The sequence below is a fragment of the Epinephelus lanceolatus genome, chromosome 13 (genome assembly GCF_041903045.1).
Source record: "Epinephelus lanceolatus isolate andai-2023 chromosome 13, ASM4190304v1, whole genome shotgun sequence".
NCBI lineage: Eukaryota > Metazoa > Chordata > Actinopteri > Perciformes > Serranidae > Epinephelus > Epinephelus lanceolatus.
The window spans coordinates 24,776,762-24,795,857 of record NC_135746.1 but is presented as its reverse complement, the minus strand read 5'-3'; the positions used below and the strand labels follow the sequence as shown (position 1 = coordinate 24,795,857).

Below are 19,096 nucleotides of genomic sequence, written 5' to 3'. Positions count from 1 at the left end.
GATAAGATGTTTTATTCTACGACACAATATCAGTCAAGTATGTAGTCAGTACAATATATTCATTGGCTGGACTGTTATAGGAAGGTAATCATATTATAATACACTACCATATTAAAATATATTACACTGGAAATATAATAATGATAGCAGACTCACAATGTTCTTTTAATATACATTCATGATTCCTCCAAATACATTTCATAAAGTTCACGATGATCCTGTTACTGAAAATGTAATTTGGGAGAAACCCAGACACGGATTTATTCTCAGAGGATTCAGAGTATAAATAAAATTGCCATTCTACCATCCTTCACAGCAATATGAAGTGTGAGTACAGGATAGATGGATACAATAAAAATGCAAAAAAGAGAGTTATCCCCGGAATGACCCCTGGCAGTCTAATCTAAAACTCCTCGCCAGATTGTGATCCGCCCTACAGAGAGCCATGAGATATCTGCAGCGGTGCAGCAGCTGTGTGATTCAGGCACTGCAGGGGAGGAAAGGTGCCCTACTGAAAGGAGAGACTGGTCTTAAAAGGAGCCGTTTCCAGAGATGACACATACAGTATGCATATGCCCACGCACACAGTTAAGTGTATACATACCACCTTCCACACACCACTCGCCCCACTGTTGCCTCTAAACATACAGAACTACAGATACACAATGCTTCAAGGCAGTGCAGTGTAGCTGAAATGAAATATGACCATAGGAGCTGATGAAGACATTTAAGAATTAGCAGAACGGAACATCTCAGTAATATAGTAAAAAGAAGTTCTCGTCCACATGTTGCTTTGTATAATGACCTTACAGATCACCGCTGTCTACAAGGTTGCCTCCATTAAAAGGTGCATTATTACGACCTCCTACAAGGGTGTAGCACCAAATTTTGTTCCCTGTGTATGAGCAGTCTCTGTGGGCCCTTCTCTCTTGATCCATGTCTCTCTCATGCATCTTTTGAATTTTTTCCTCGTACAAATTCAGTTTGCTTTCTTTCTGTCTTTTTTTTTTTAAAACTCAATTTCCCATTCCTGGGAAAGACATGACCGTGTGCGCTGTAGCTGCATTTAGAGACAAAACTAAGTACAGTGGCAGGCCAAACCATTTTTTGCACCTGTGAGGGGTGACAGGGACCTCAGAGAGCTTCTGCTATTTTCTTTGGACAAAATTCAACCAGTTTATTCAGCTAATTTTAACTGAGTTATGGTACTGACTACTTAGAAATTTAGAAAAAAAGCAAACACACCAAACTCTCTATTCCAGGCTCTTCATGGCCCCCCTGTGTAATCAGTTCCACTTTTTTGGCCCCTGACCTCCTCCATTGATGCTCAGTGTCCACTGCAGTGGACAGTGGCACAGATGTGTTTTCAGACACAGAAAGATATGTACAAGAGAAATATTATTCAGATTTGGATAAAAGTATTCCTAACATCTTATTCAATTCAGTTTTTTTATTTCCCTGAGAAGAAAATGATTTAACAGCTATTCCTGAGGTACTTGCATAGATGTATGATATTATCTAGATACAAGACCCCAAGATGACGCCTGTTAGTTCCAATGTAGACTCACAAGTCAGCCTTTAGACGCTTTGCTTAACTAAAGACTGATGACTTTCTCCCTGATTTTGTGTTTAGATGGGCTGATATGATTTCAGAGTTGATTTCAAAAACTCCCTATGTTGCAGAACCAATAGTAAATCCGCAGGGCGGTCCTTCGGTGGCTCGCTGAGCTCTTGTGCTCGTAAACACAGTCCCACTAGAAACACGTGTAGCAGTACAAAATGGCTCAAGTCGCTGTAAGTGCTTCATTTCCACAATCTTGTGGACTGAGCACACGTTTGATAAAAAGTTAAATCTCTCGGCATCCATTTTCAAGCTCTCTGTTTGTTTGTTTCCTTGCTGATGAGAAAAGGGGGAGCGCACATTTCCGGGAGGGCGTGTCCTTTTCAAAAATGCAAGAGGCGTTGCTTTGTTGCTGGCCGTTTTCGCCGGTGTGTTAAACACACTTTAGAAAGGAGTGTCCCCAGACTGTCAGAAGGCGGAGATCTCTGATTGTCTGGTGGCGAGACTAGTTCCAATGAAGTTGGGTTACAGGTTTACCTCTGGGATATGTGACCCACTGAATATGTGCAGTAGTGTTTCTCCCGCTAGCCTCGCCCAGGAGTTCCCGCTCGGCTTATAGACTTAACATTGTGAGGACTTTGCAGATTTTTTACATTGCTTTTCTCAACTCGATGGAAGTTTTACAAATATAAAACCTCCATGGATCAAAAATTCATAACTGAAAGAGTCATAATTAACCTTGATTGCAGTTCGAGGTGTCCTGTCAACAGTTACAATGATGGTTTTTGGGCAGCAGGGGATTTTTTCCCGCTGCAATACTGCAAGTGACCACTGGGAAAAAATGGACTCAAGGCTGTGCGGCATTCCTGGCGGCCTGGGTTGGTGCTTTTCCTCCTCCCTCAGCCATTTAAGATTTATGATACAATATCTCAAACTGAAGAAGAGATACAAGGAAAACAGTAAAATAGAACTGGAGATGACACTTTAGAGAGTAACCACCTGGTAGCTGGGACATGGTACTACAACCCAAATGGTTCAAATTGACTTCCAAATATCAAAACTTTTGTTTGTCATAAAGTATACATGCAGCAGATCATTGAAAAAAGTCTACCAGAGAGACATTTGACCAAATATTTTTGGGATATTGGTGGTTTCATGCCATATGTTTGTTTTGGTTGGACAAATAGCTTTTGAGAGGGAGTATTGTTGCTGTTTTTATAGATTTAACATTCATGATACTGATTCTGAACTCAATGATTCATGTTTTCCTGTGTGTGTTAGAGCTGTTTCAGGCCATGTTAGCAGCAGGCTATGAAATCTCAATATGCTGAGGTTGTTTCCAAGACAGATTTGTTTGCCAGAGAGCTTCACACAAAATTTGCACTATTCCAGGATGAGAGTTGCCAAAGTGACATTCATATATTTTTTTAAGCTGCTGTCACATACAGTACAGCATCTTATACCATTATAGCATACATATAGTACAAAGTGCACAATTCACTATTTGAAGTACAGTAACTATAGTTCTTAGATTGCTTGACAACAAACATGTTGATTCTGTTGTGTATTGCCACTTTCATTACTGCATTCTCAAACATCTTAATTGAGCTGTTTGATATTTGGATAACTCTGCAGCAACATGATACTCAACCCCGTGTGCCAACAACGTTTCTGCCTTATCGCCACATTACTGGAGCCTCTACTCATGAAATGAGCTGCTTTCCATTTCAAGGGATTATAATTAAGTTATTTTTAGTGAGCTATCAAATGTTGGGAGAGTTTGTGGGGAAACTTTGTGATGATATAAAACACAGCATACTGGCCTTCTGGGACGTGTGGATAATGAGTCTCCTCAGACATATTGTGTCAGATTTTAAAACAGCTCTGAGATAAACAGGCTATATGAAGAATATGTGTATGACATTGACCTAAAATGCAGATTAAATTTCTTTGAGTCTATTTAAGTGCAGAAGTTGAGCCAAAATGTGGCTTCCTGTCACTGGATCTGTGATTTCATCTTTGGCTTACTTTTAACCACTTACAGTATTTCGAGGGCATCCAATGAGCTTGATGAACATTAAAGGGACAGTTCACCCTCAAATCAAATATACATATTTTTCCTCAAACATGTAGTGCTATTTATCAGTCCAGATAGTTTTGGTGTGAGTTGGAGATATCGGCCGTATAGATGACTGACTTCTCTTCAGCTAGATGGCACTTGGCTTTTGGTGCTTAAAGCACCAAAAAAAAAAGGACAAACAAACAAACAAAAAAACATCATTAATTTGCTCACAACAAGGTTTACCAAATTGATTTACCAGGTCATGGTTTCTGGAAAGAAGCTGTTGAGTTGTTCAAATATATTTTTGGCGCTTTGAGCACCACAAGCTAAGTGCCATCTAGTGTCATTATATTTTAGGAAGAATCAGTGGCCCTACATGTCGAACTATGATGCTCTTGTACCCCTCCAGCATCAGTTTTTGATGCTCAGGGACAGCATGTCAATTACCACTCCTTACGTGCGTCTTGTCTTTTCAAAATAAACCTTTGCTTTCACAGGATGTGCAGTTTCTCCTTATTCAATTCATACAGTCTCTTTTCAAAAATAAACTTAAAAAAAAAACTCTTAGGTTTAGGCAACAAGAGACTGTGGTAAGGTTTAGAAAGACGAACATCATAGTTTGGCCTATAGTAAGAAGTATGTTATTTACATAATGTAACTGGTGTCACTGGTGCAGTATGCTACACATACTAGCATACTATTTTGTTATTAAAATAACTAGATTGACTTTTGGTCTCTCAGGTGAAAATCCATCCACCTCCACTCTCACCCACCCCTTTCAGACTTTCAGTGTGTACTACAGCAGTTGCTTATCATGTCAGAAATTTCAGCCGCCCCATGAGTCTCATAACACCGCTAAAGGGTGCCTTTAGTGCCTTAGCCCTTATTGTCGCTCATAACACATCATTGATTGATAAGTAAAATTTCATGTTGCCTACCTAGAACGTCTGAGGTTATATATCACAGTAAAACCCCTCTAGAGCTGGCAGGGATTCAGTGTAATGAAAGTGTGCCACAGTCAATGGACTTGAATCTGGATCACAGGAGATCTGTTCAACTATATCAGAAAACAATTTAGAGATAATATGTATTTAAAAAACTGTAAATTGTATCAAGCGTAACACATCTGCATAAGCTTTACATTCCGGCGTTTTCCCAAAGCCTCAGCAGCAGTGTCGTGTGTACCTGCAGCACTCCTGGTGAAGTCAGAGTGCAGCCTGGCTTAACGTTGATTACAGTTCATTGCAAATACAACCCAGCCCACATATTCTGTGGTCTGATGAAACACTAAATATTATAAGCCCGTACTTATATCGTGGCCATCAGCGTGTTCTCTCACTCTTCCTCTCCCATCTCCTTTTCCTTTTGTTGTCACTTGACTTTCTGTCCGAGTGTTCCTTGTCAGCGCGGAAGTGCCACTTAAAGCACAGAGGAACATGTTGCAATCAGTGTGGTGTCTCAGCACTTGATTGTGAAGGATCTTGTGGAGGTAATATGCAGATGTGCTGAAGCAGCTCTGGAAGGAGCTAAATCAGCGAATGGTCTTGTGTGAGTAGTCTGATCACATACTTCCCCAGAAATCTAAACTAATCAGTTCTACTCTGCTCATGTGCAAGAATTATACACCCAATTTTGAACCATACAGCTGGTAAAAAATAGACTGCACTTACAGTATTAATGTTGTTTGGTTCATGATACATTTTGATACTTAAGAATCACCTGAAGCTTCAATGCATTGTGATGCAATTATCATTGACAGAACAGTAATAATAATATTCTGAAAGCTGTGCTCTCTAAGATGTGTAAACTGTCTCACACTCAAAGTTGTGCTTGTATAAACGGCTACAATATTCAGCCCTTGCATCGCCAACTTGAATGCCCGTCATTTGAGTGTTGTTCTCCAGCTGGCCGTCAGCCATCCTGTTATCACTCTGGCAGCATGTTAAACTGTCACTGTGTGGAAGGCTTGGAGCTGCATGGTTCAGAAGACATCATTTCCTTTTTCTCTCTCTCTCTCTCTCTCTCAAAGTATGTTAGCCAGGTATCTCTGCGCAGACATCCTCAGGGCCATGGCTGACATTTTCTCTCTCAGCAGGATGTATAGCTGCTTCATTATAGCCACAGTGATGGCCTCGTCGGCCTCTCTCACAGATGTCTCTCTGGGTAAAGAAGGTAATTGCAGCCGTTTAAGGGTCAGAAATTCAAAAGGGGGTTGTTTTTTATTTGAAATGAAGTGTACATTTGTTGACCTCCTCTGTGTTTGTGGTATGCATGCCAGGTTGTGGGTCCAGCTTACAGTTATTGTGGCCTCTTACCATGGGTCCACATGAACGTTAGCCCACTTTCATTCTAATAACCTCTTGTGTAACATGCTGTTCTTTGATTTGTCTGGTGTGACAGCACGAATCAGGGACTCATTTTGTTACAAAGTTGCATAATTGCCTAGAGTTGGTTCATGTTCTCACGGCAGCATTTACAAGCAGACCAGATAAAATGCCTTGCATGAAAAAACTGCTCTTGATTGGTCAGAAAAATCCAGGAAGTAAACAAAACGTAGAAGAAGAGTACACTTGCAAGATAAATGTGACACTTTCTAATGTCACAATGGAGGGACAACTACGCAGGTTGATTTTAGCGCTGCTCATCGTGGACTATATTGCTGTCATTGTTCATTTTAGTCAAATCATACAGTTTGAAAATGAGGCGCGGCTCCAACTAGAAAACAATGTTTTGATGCACTGGATGTGCTGAATGTGCATATTAAGGCAGTACAGGAGGAGGTGCACATTAATAATCCTCCAGGACTGTAACATGCTCATGTTTAACCCAAACAATGTGTCATGTGACTGCAGTTGGTTCAGATCGTGGTGGGAACACAAACGAACCGCACCAGAGTTCATTTGGAACCGGACAGAGACCACCTCTTCAAGAAGGTCTCGGTCTGGTTGTTTTGGTGCGCACCCGAGTGCGATTGCTGGGTTTACACCTGCCCAAACGCACTGCACCAAGGTTGGCAAACAAACTTGAGTACGATTGAACCGAACCAAACAGGGCGGGTATGAAAGCACCCTTAGTCATGAGGTATGGAAACCTAAACCCAGTGTCTGCACAATATCATTATGTTAACGCTTACACAACATTTAATTCTAATGTTGTTAGATGTTTAAAATAACCCTCAACTGGGTTTTCATTCTAACCAAAATTTACCACCTGTCAGACGCTTCACTCTCTATCAGATGCTTCTTTCAGTCTTGCATAGGAGTCCAGTTAAGATGATACCCACTCAAACAATAAACAGATTGCTGAGAGACAGAGACAACGGCATCAGCACCACTGGTGAGGCTGTCCTGTTGCCCAGCGGGATCATTAAACCACAATCAACAGCAGCATAGTCCTCATCACACCATAATCCAGCTGTCTGTTGAGCTGGTTGCCAGCCCACTAGCTGCTCCATGCTACACACATGGTGGTAACACTGTAATCAGGCGGCCCACAGCCCCACAGGGCGTTAAATAGAGTGGCTCGCAATAAGTCTGATGAAATCTGCTCCCACTGGGTTGCACTCAGAGCGACACAGAAACACAAACACTCAAACACGCTCATACAACCCAAAACAGGGGAACACATACAGTCAGATACCTTGTGAGGCTTTGAAGTGATGCTCCTTTAGTTGCTTTTGATTGTGTCTCAGTTCCTGCTAAGTGACTGTTACTGTGGTGATCCACTCCCCAGGGATGTGATGTATTTTTGCCTCAGATATTTTGGTCTTTAAGTATGAGTCTCTTGTATTTGTTCAACCATAGTGGCTATCACCGATGATGCTAACTGGTATGAGTAATAATCCAATATATGCTTACATAAATCTGTCTGTTTGTACTCACAAGTGTGACTAATCTAATGCAACTATGACTCAACTTGTTGTATCTGTGTAAAGGGAAACATCCTCTGATACACAGGAAGGGATGCATTTTTAAATCCAGGGTAGGCAGTTTAATTTTGGCTTCCTTGGACAAAAATCCCATAATAAACTTTGAGTTTATTGTAATACAAGTGGTCTGAAAGAAATCTAAACTTCTGCACCTCCTCTTGGGTCTTTTTTAGTTTTTAGAAAATCTAGGCTGTGACTAGAGACTAGAGAGATGTTGCTAATAGTTTAGCCTTTTGCTAACCGGAGCCAAAGGCTCATAGCTACAGGTTCAAGTTCACATTTAGGTAAGTTAGCGGCAGCGTCAAATCACAGTGTGTTCTCTGCCTCACTCCCCGTCGCTACAGACCACCTTGCTGAGAGGAGAGTGGGCAGCAGCCATGGAGGTGGCCACAGCAACTTGAATCCAGCCAGCGCAAACCCCAGTGCAAGGAGACCAGACAGTCCGACTCCCTGCCAGATTACCAAACTTTCTGTTGCTGCTGTTACACAGGTGACACCCAGCCCTTCCGCTGGCCACCAACCCACTGTGACACCTGTGGCTGTAGGGTTTATGTGGCCAACAGCTGCAGAATAAAGGTCAGTCTCCTGAGCTGCTGCTTGCTCTCCTCGTGGAAAAGCACTCCACAGTGGCAGGGGGCGAGGTGGAGGGACGGTGGGATGGCTAGCTAGTTCTTGTCTTCTTTTGGGTGTGATAAACAGAGGGTTGGGGTGAATGATCTTTACACAACTGTACAATAAATTGATCCGTGTATCAGAAACCCTGGGTCATTGTATGAAGCACGTAAATATACTCATAGTCATCTGGTGGGAGGGACTTAGGACAGCGAGCTGCAGGGACTTTTTCCAAATTCTGCCTAAATTCCTTTTCCAGATTTCTTTCAATCCCAGCTTCAATGATCCTACTTTCTACTAGATTATAAAATAGCAGCATTTTGTGATCAGCCATACAGGCGGCAATTTTGGTGTCTCTTTCTGAAAATCTGGGGTCGACAGCAGTTGTAAAGTGTAATAAACCTGTTGTGAATGCCCATTTTGATTGGTGGGGCAGGAGTGAATTGTTCATGACAGCGGAAGCCATTAAAGTCATTTGAGCAGCTGTTGCTACGGACCATCAAGGTCTTGTTAGAATGGTATTATTATATTGATTCTGATGTGTAGCCCAAAGTTGCCTGTGCCCTTGCTTGTGGCAGATGGCCAGGATCTGTTTCTCTCAACAAGAGAGAGGAACAGTGTGACAGCAGTCTGATGGCCAGAGAGGTAAAAGCTCAAGCCTTGTCAGTTTGAATCTTGGCTGGGAACATCCTGTCTTGGGAGGTGAATAAGATGTGCTCTTTGAGCTTTACTTTTCTTTAGTATTTGCTCTAATTGTGTCCCTGAGCAGTGCACTTAACTGGCAACAAGAGCACTTGGGCTAAAATGTTGACTCTGTATACACCATTACCCCAGACTTAAACATGTACAGTTATTCATTTTTTTGCAAGAAGACACTCATGATACTGGATCTTTAAGTAAAAAGCAGAGGAGGGAAACAACCAGGCTGTCCAAAACTGAACACAAACAGAAATGTATAGGTGTCGAGTTAATGAGGAGTTACACGCTCTAATTATTTCTTGGCCTGGCACAGTGAGTTGTTATGAAGTCTTGTTGTTACTGCAGAGACTCCAGGAAGTCCTTGGCCCTGCCAAAAATAGTTGTAAAACCACCAGTTGTTTCTTTTATATAGAGGTGCTGGTAGGCAATGTTTTTAAAAAGAGGCAGGCTGTTTCCCCCTGTTTACAGTCTTTGCACTAAACTTATTGTGTGCTGGCTCAGAATTCATGCCTAAAGAAGTGTCTCACTGCTTGAAAGATGGTCTTTTCATAAAACTAGGCTGTCTTTGCAGTAAAAAGACGCAAATACTTTCGAAATTGGTGCTACATGACCAAGGAAAACAGAGACAAGGTGAGAGTGACTGTCTGTGGCCACCACATGTAAAACCATTCCCTTTTTGTCTTGCTTTTGTCTCTCCATTGCATCTCTTGTCATTTTCATTTGCTACAAAGCAGGTGAAACTGGTTCAGAATCACTTGTGCTTCCTAAATGGACAGATTAAAGGGATAGTGCACCCAAAAATGAAAATTCAGCCATTATCTACTCACCCATATGCTGAGGGAGGCTCAGGTGAAGTTTTAGAGTCCTCACATCCCTTGCGGAGATCCCGGGGAGAGGGGGTAGCAACATAACTCCACCTAATGCAGGCTGACAGCGCCTCAGATTGAAACGTCCAAAAACACATAATTGAAACCACAAAATATCTCCATACTGCTCGTCCGTAGTGATCCAAGTGTCCTGAAGCCCCGACATAAAAAGTTGTGGGGCAAGCGCGCACACGTGAGCGCAGTGTACAGGGAGACAGTTAGAGCTGCAGGCTACAATAAGGCTAAAAACAGATTTCAAATGACAACTTTTTATGTCGGGGCTTCAGGACACTTGGATCACTATGGACGAGCAGTATGGAGATATTTTGTGGTTTCAATTATGTGTTTTTGGACGTTTCAATCTGAGGCGCTGTCAGCCTGCATTAGGTGGAGTTGTGCTGCTACCCACTCTCCCCTGGGATCTCCACAAGGGATGTGAGGACTCTAAAACTTCACCTGAGCCTCCCTCGGCATATGGGTGAGTAGATAATGGCTGAATTTTCATTTTTGGGTGCACTATCTCTTTAATATCCCTGAAGTTTAACTGACTTAGAGTTATACTGTGCTGATTAAGTGCTCCCTTAACTTTTTTGAACGTTGTTTGTAGATTTTTCACAGTGTTGAACTAGTGGCAAAAACACAAGATGTTAATGTTGAGCTGTATAACATCTCAAGGTCGATAGGAGATGGAGATGCAACAAGCACAACCCTGGAGCTTGTTTGCTCAGGGCTTTTGCTTAGTACTTAATCCCCTTCTTTGTCGATGCTTGTGTCCATTGTTGTAAGTGTTGATGGACTGTAAAATACCAAGGACAACAGTGTGTTGTATTTTCTAAATATATTAGACGGCTAACAATAAACCCAACCAAACAACCGATCGTGATATTTTCAAGAAACTACTGATGGTCATGCTGTGGGAGCTGGTGTGCAGAAAAAAACAGCATATTGAACCAGCTGTGTTGCACAAAATAAATACCAATATATGATGCTTTGCTCCTTTGTCCCTTTGTCCTTTTGTTCTTCTGAAGCAGCTGAATTTCTCTCCTGCAGCACAGTTACCACCGTCTCTAAACTCCCTCACCGTGCATTTCCTCCCTGAGGTGACCTGTAAATAATCACATGTTCTCAGTCAAATTATCGAGCTTCTAAAGACGGAGGAGATTGAACAATATGCTTTTCTGTATTCCAGGACATATGATGATAATACAGGCTAGTCATAGAAGGGAAAATTACACAAGCAAAGCAAAATGGTTTTGAGCGTAATTGTCACAATGTATGATCACAGAGATCTCGGAAGATCTGTACAGTTCAGGATGTGTCATATGTTCTGTCTATTTAAAGCACTGTACATTAAGTAGAATCTGTATGAGTCTGTTGTGGAAGTAATCATGTAAGCTTTGACCCAGCGTGGGTGCCTGTGAGAATTGCTCACTGAAAGCTGCTGCGCACATTTTAAAGATAAAGCTAAAAGGGTCAGAAAAATGTTCACAACATGCATGTGAATGTGTGTGTTCAGTACAGCACACTGTATGTACTAGAAACACAGGAAGTTGAAGTGTTTTGTCCTCAGAGCTAGAACTCTGTGCATGCCTGACTGTGAGTGTGCACACATCTTTTGTACTGTGTCTTTGTTTATGCTCTTCTCCACTGTGATTGCTTTAATGGTCCAGGTGTAAATAAACATATGTAGCCACCTCTCTCTTTCTCTCTCTCTCGTTCGCCTCAGGATTTGATTTAGAGTTTATATATAGCTGCTGAGTTGTGTGGTTGTTTTGCGTTAGCTGTCTCCAAAGCGACCAAACTTCTCACTTCCCACTCTCTGACGCCAACAAAAAAGCATCTGTGCAGAGAGAGGGGTGTCAATACTGCAATGAACACAACAGATCTGACTACTACAGTGTAAAGTGGGCAATGTGTTTCATTTAACATCTGTACAGTTATAATAATAGCCTGAAGGCACGTGCTGTACCTGCTGAACCCCATCTCCTGCTCAGATCACATGATTTCATGTGACTCAGTACTGAGATTTTCCTCAGCCTTCATGCTGTTGTAGCAGCTTTTGTAGATGTTATCACCATGTGTAACAATATGTTGTGATTTAAGTATAGTTACTGAATGTAAAGGTGTTATGAAATAGGATCATTATTTCCTCAATGAGTGCCTCTAAAACAAGATGCTGGGTCAGGACATTAGAGATCAGTATTGGGGGAAACCAATGAGAAGTTTGATTTGAGAGGACAGGCAGAAAAAGTGGACTCAAATTTGATTTAATTTGTTTTGTTTCCAAGTTTCACCAACTACAGCAGCATGATCTCACTGATAATTGTAATGTAACATCAGGATTCCATGGTTAAATCAATCAAATGCCCTGGTACACCAGAAACTCTCAGAGCTTTGTGTCTGTTTGTGCTTAAATGAAAGACTTCCTGTTTTTAACCCCCACCCAAACCAATGGCAAGAAAAAATGTTGACATGACACTTTTCTCCAAACCACAATGGATACATTGAAACTTTACATTTCAACAGTACTTAAGTTAATGTGTGGTTATGTTAGGAAAATCATGTTTCACCTTAATCAACTTTTGGGGGGGCTCAGTCTTGACTAGAAAAGCTGTAATGTCTCGGTACAAACACATATTGAGTTCAGGCAGGACACAATGTCAAACTCAGCTGATAGATCACATGATTCCTTTCTATGCAACCAATCAGTGAATCTCATTCAGGGCGCCCTATTTAAACTGCTCTGGTCTGCCTACTGTTGCTGCTTCCTCTGCAACCCGCCTCCACCCCAGCTCCTCCTTTTCATGCTGTTTCTAACTTATCAATGTCATTTCTGTTTGTCATTGATGCTGCTCTGTTATGTTCCTGGGGGTCTTTGCTGCTGCTCTCCCTGCCTTCGGCTTTCCATGTAGGTGCATGGAAGGGCAGGGAGGTGTGCTCTCTCTGCCTCAGGCTTTTCTTGTTTGCATGTGGAAGGGCAGAGAGGTGTGCTCTCTCTGCCTTGAGGCTTTCCACATAGGCGCATGGAATACCGCCAAATGTAGTATTTCTGACTGAACTGCTTTTTATGCCATTATCTCCACTGGAAAGAAACAGTGGTGGGTCTCTCCAAAACGCCCACATTTGGTGCCTAAAAAGCCCCTGAAAACAGCAATAATTTCAGATTTTGAGGCCAGTTTTGTTATTTGTTGTTCTTGAACAGTGGTCTGCAGCTTCCCAGGCATCTCGCCCAGGTGAAGAACAACCTAACGTACAATGCCAACATTTTCTTCTGGCAACTGAGTTGCTAATTTCCAACCCATTTGCCAGAATACATGTTGGCATTATATGTCCCTGCAAACCATGGATATGTCACATTTGTGTGTTATTATGTAACGCATATGCTGAAACTTGATTTTTTTTTTTTTTTTTTACAATTCAGCAACACTGTGGTTAATGTTGGTTATGTTAAAGCACAAAAAACACTTGGTTATGACTAGGAAAAGATCATGTTTTGGCTTAAAACACATGCCTCTGGTGCACAGTTGCGATCGCTACAGCTGCTGATGTCTTGCTTAAAAACAGTTCTAAAAAGTTCTTTAGAAATTAGGAAAAATGCAGGCTACAAATATGCACCATTTCAAGCAAAAAATTTAATATTCAAATGCAGACCTTGACAGAGGCAGATCCAGGAAATGAGACACATCGCACATCTAAAATGCAGAGTAGAAACTGGCAGATTAAAACTAATGCGGTGATGGTTTATTGATATGCTGAATATAGCATATTTAATGAGTCCTTGAAGTATGACTAGCCTCAAATGGATGGTATTAAAGTTTCAATCTTAACCACCCTGTTTTAATCGTATCTCCTTTTCCCTGTCTGTCTCTGTCTATCTTTCTGTCCTCTTTGCCTGCTTCCCTTCCTCTGCAGATTGAAGAGATTGTCACTAACATTCAGGATGAGACGGAGGGTGTGCCCATCAGAACTGTCAAAAGTTTCATGACCAAAATCCCCAGTGTTGTTACAGGTAAGAAGCAGAGGGAGGAAGAGATGTCAAAGACTATGTGGAAGATTATGTTACTAGAATGATGCATATGTTTATCTTTGTATGTCCACCTATGTGATTAAGGTTTGGTTTGTCCAGGAAACTTTGATGAAATTATTCGGAAACTATGGGCATGTAAAATGCAAACTGATTTCCTAGCAGCAACACCAGGACTGATGTCAATTACTTGCATTCAGTTGTGGGTTTTGCAACAAGCCTAATGGTGATGGCCGTGAATAGTGATGGCAGTAGTGTTGGAACATCCACAAGCTAGAGCTCCAGCAGCTGAGTCACACCCTTACATATCTATATATACAGGATCCATATTAATATGTGTTGTGGCTGCATTTCATTCTGCTCCTGTTGAGGCTGCTGCTCAGTTTCTTCAGCAGTGGCTTGCCGGAGTGTAACCGAGTAGCTGGAGGGAAAGTGGGAGGACAACATATGATTAAATGTTTGGAAAAGAAAGTGTGAGAGTGGAAACGGAATGAGTAATGCTGTCCTCCTACTGTCAAGGTGCCCTTAAGCAAGGCAATCAACCTCCGACTGCTTCAGTAGAGCTGCGACTGTAGGTGTCAAAGTGTGGAACTGCGCTGATGTGAGTCACCGGGGAAACATGCACACAAACATTTCCAATAGAAAAATAAACACATTATTAGCCAGTTGTACCTGTCAGGTGGGGATTAAAGTCAGCCACCTTGGCTGCCGGCTGTTGTTGCTTCGATTGATAATCTAAATAAATCTGGAGCCGCGGTGGGAGGTGTGACACACCCCCAAACAAATGATGAAAACAAAGAAAAGCTATTAACATTCTTCTTTTCTTCTCTCTCAGTCCTCGCACTTATGGAAAATACATTACTCCAATATGCCATAAGCAGAGCATATCAATAAACACAATTACTACAGCAGCGGCTGAGACGTTTGCAGCTGAGTGCCAAGGGGCTCGGAAACTAATGAATGATGAAGAATTAAACACCGCCTCCCTCAGGACTCAGAGAAAGCAGAGGGGAAGCACTGATGAGATCATTCCCTATCTCCACCGCAAAATAAGAAAGCTTTTTAGTATCTTTGCTTATCATAAAGAGACTTTTCTTGGTTGTTATATCTGTTTCAAGACAAGTACTTGAGATGAAGTAGTCAGAAAGTTTATTATTTCTTCATTCGAACTTTCGTTTTTTAATTATTCAATTTAACTAGCAGATATAATTCTTTTAGTTTAAAGCCAGCAAATTGTCCTTTATTTCACATCATTTTGAGTACAGTTAATTATGCACCTTCTTGCTGTTAACTTAATTTAATTCATCTTGTCTTATTCCCTTGAGACTCAATTTATATATTTACATATAGCCCCAAAATGTGGCTAAAAACAGAGGGGATGAAAGAAAACTCACTCAAGCATAATGCATCTGATATAATGATATTATTGTGTCAGAATCGCAGTCTGGCCCCTGGACGCAGACTGGCCAATCATAACGTAGCATCGGGCCGGCTCAGACCAGGGTCCAACAACAACACAGCTGTGCTCCATTGACTCTAATGCAGTTGTTTCAGATTTCCTTCATTTTCAGGCTGGTTTTGTGGATTTGGAGCTAAATGTTGTGCCTGGGGCACGTCGTGTATTAATGATACTCGTTACCTGGAGAGGTTGGAAAAAGATATACGTTTCTTCCCTGTTCCAAAACCAAAATCAAACCCTGAAAAGTGTAGGGTTAGCTAGCTAGCTACTGAAGATATAGCCTACTGAATGTATACACATGCTGCTTTTGCTTTTTAATGATTATAACAGTTAAGAAAAAGATATGGATAGGATATATCCTTCAAACACAGACTGTAGACCCCTCTGTCTGCTTCTCTTTGGAATCACTGTTTCATTTTTCCAAAAATATGATAATATTTCTTCAGGGGATGCAGTTAGTTACGATGTGAGCTCCATGCTTACTTGGACAGCTTTACAGACCAACGCAAAGGGATGGGGTTTAGCAAAAGGTCAATTATGATAATTTTATTCATGGAAAAAAAATCTGCTCGTACTCTTACTCGTCGTCCTCCGCCAGGTCCACGTCGTGGGGGCAGCAGCCTCAGCAAAGAAGCCCAGACAGTCCTCTCCCCAGCCACTTCCGTCAGCTCTTCCGAGGGAACCCCGAGGCGTTCCCAGGCTAGCTGGGCAATGTAATCCCTCCAGTGTGTCCTGGGGCGGCCCCGAGGTCTCCTCCCGGTTGGACATGCCCAAAACACCTCCCATGGGAGGTGTCCGGAAGGCATCCTTACCAGATGCCCGAACCACCTCAACTGGCTCCTCTAGATGTGGAGGAGCAGCAGCTCTACTCCAAGTCCCTCCCCGATGTCCGAGCTCCTCACCCTATCTCTAAGGCTGAGCCCAGCCACCCTGCGGAGGAAACTCATTTTGGCCTCTTGTACTTGCGATCTCATTCTTTCGGTCACTACCCAGAGCTCGTGACCATAGGTGAGGGCTGGAATGTAGATCGACCGGTAAATCTAGAGCTTCGCTTTCTGGCTAAGCTCCCTTTTCACCACAACGGACCAATTAAGCACCTGCATCACTGCTGACGCTGCCCCAATCTGCCTGTCAATCTCCTGCTCCATCCTACCCCCACTCGTGAACAAGATCCCGAGATACTTAAACTCCTCCACCTGAGGTATGACCTCCCCCCGACCTGGATTGGGCAATCCACCCTTTTCCGGCTGAGGATCATGGCCTCAGACTTGGAGGTGCTGATTCTCATCCCAGCCGCTTCACACTCGGCTGCAAAAAATCTGCTCATTTTCCTAAATTAACAAGATAATCTTGTAATTTCAAATTTTTCTGAATTATCAAGATTATTATCTCATTACTTTGAAAGCAAGTGTTGTGGAGTAAAGAGACTCAAAACAGGATGGACATTTGAGGGGTTACTCGCAAGAAAGCCAAAGAATTGGTACATCATGACAAATTACCGTTAAGTGTCTGACACACGCTTTCCAGTACACACATTAAAAGGTGTTTGTTTCAGACAAACACCTTTTTTTTGTCAAGCAACGATAATATGCTTCTGTGCTTTTCTACTGCCTTTCTCACTTTTTTCCCAGACTATTTCTGCTATGTAAATCGTACCTCATGTTTACCAGACGTATGACCGAACACTGTATATTTGTCTTTCTGTCTGCCCTGGCTCAGGTACTGATATTGTACAGTGGCTGATGAAGAATCTGTCAATGGAAGATCCAGGTAAGTTTTGAAAAATTTTACCAGACTGTACTGTGCTGAATATAATGACTGTGTTAAGGGCACCAGGCCTCCCATGACATCAGGAATCCTGCAGAACTACAGGGCACTATTTACTGAAAGTCATACAAATACGGTAACTATGATACACATAAACTTACTGGATGCAGCTTCTCCCAGTTGACATTATTACAGATATAAACGACCAGTAATGGGATGCCCGGGTAGCTCACCATGTAGAGTGCCTGCCACTGAGGCTGGGTCCTTGCCATGGCGGCCTGGGTTCAGCCCAAAGTAAGGATATGTTCAGAGACCTGGATACAGCCTTAAAGGCGGGACTCTGTTTGTTCCTGTGAAAGTTGCTCAGAAAGAAAGCTCTAGTTCCATGGTATGAAATTACTTGGATGATCTGCACTATTATTATGTATGCATGTATGTGTGTGTGTGTGCGTGTGTGTGGCTCTTTTGTCACTCTCACTCTCTGTTTAGACACAGGTAACAAATATATGGAATCATGGGATGCCTTTTTGTGTCATTTATCAGATAATGTCAGATAATTTAAAATATATTTAATATACACTTGATATCGATTAGACCAGATGCTAAAGCTATTGCTCGAGATTGCGAGCCAGCCTGGGCACTCAGTGCCCCACAGAAAACAGTGGAGACAGTGCTCCACAGAAAATTGGCACGCTTCATGGCGCTCCTGTGTGCAGTGTGAACCTGGCATTAGAGACTTCCGCTGTCCGAGCCAGCTTTTATCTCTGTCAGTGACAACAACATGACACCTCATGAGAGCTGCTTTCCTCCATACACACACAAAGCGCACATCACCGACCGAATGGATCAAATCCTGATATTGGAATGAGTCATTTTGCAGGGATTGTGACACTCAAAAATGTATCAACAGATTAACAAATGTCCCTTTCCCAATGTAAGTCCATGGGAAAAAAGTCTTTTTGGGCCCAATGGCACCATGTGATGGACCTGGGAGTTGCTTCACCACTGTTAAGCCACCACAAAAAATCACTTCAAAGCCCAGCTCACCTCCTGGCCTACAGCCCATTGCTGCAGGTCCTTCCCTCTCTCTCCCCTATAATATCTGCCTCTCACTATGACAGTGCCAAAACACAATCATCAACAACAAAAGCAGATAACCATTAAGATCAAAGTCTGAGGTGTCCTTTATGTAGCTGTGTTACTGTACAACAGGTGTTTTCAGTTCCAGTCCTCAAGCACCAGAGCCCTGCTTTTGTTCCTCCTGAGCAGGTAATAAGTGCCTGGTCTCAGGTGGGTACTGGACAGGTGTGGCTCATTAACTACCAGCGAGGAACAAAGAGCTGCCAAGCTTTGGCCTCCAAGACTGGAACTGAAACCCCCTTTTATATGTGTGAAATACAGGGGAACATACAGTATGGTAGCTTGACAACAGGAGCTTGTCACAGCAGTCCAGTCTGTGAAAGGTCAGACACAGTGTGTGGTGGACACTGCAGATCTGTCATAGGAAAAATCTTTAAGGTTTTACCTTTTCAGAAGCATAAATACTGACATGTTTGAAAGAGATAGAGGATATTTACAGTTACATTTCACCAAGAAAATAAAAGTTTTCCACAAGCTAGTACTGGTGAATACTGAGTAAAAACATGACAAGGAGCAGCAAATGAAGAAAACTAGAGTTTTAACAAAAGTCCCGGCTAGTTTTTGCTGTGGATTTGTTGTGTAGTTGACCCGACCTGAAGGCATGTGGTGGGAGAGCAGTGTTTACTGTCGGTGCAATAACCTACAGCCTGGACACTGAGTCAATCATTGAGTCATCCATGTCCAGCCAAAATACCACAGGGCTGAATCATATAGCTGAAATCCAATTTGAATTCAAAGGGACACGACATGCTGCTTATATATATGGTACACTGTGATAAAAAGTTTAGCTGCACCTACAGTATTGTGTGACCTTTAATGACACAAAATTGTATGTGTGTGGCTTTTCTCCAAATCCATAACTTGAAGATTATTTTTACATTTGGCAGCTTCCTCGTGGTATTATATTTATATCTTGTTCTAAAATGACACTTTCACAAAGGTCTATCATGATTTCATTGTCCCTACCACTGAGATTAT

At 42.2% G+C, this 19,096-nt stretch overlaps 1 protein-coding gene across 1 annotated transcript in view; it reads left to right on the top strand.

Moving 5' to 3' along the window:
* LOC117270389 (regulator of G-protein signaling 6-like) overlaps window positions 1-19,096 on the top strand; it is a 158,523-nt gene that overhangs the window by 99,365 nt on the left and 40,062 nt on the right. The window contains exons 3-4 of the mRNA XM_033647975.2: window positions 13,641-13,737; window positions 16,931-16,981. Of these exons, the coding sequence (XP_033503866.1) occupies window positions 13,641-13,737; window positions 16,931-16,981 (148 nt within the window). The remainder of the gene's footprint in view (window positions 1-13,640; window positions 13,738-16,930; window positions 16,982-19,096) is intronic.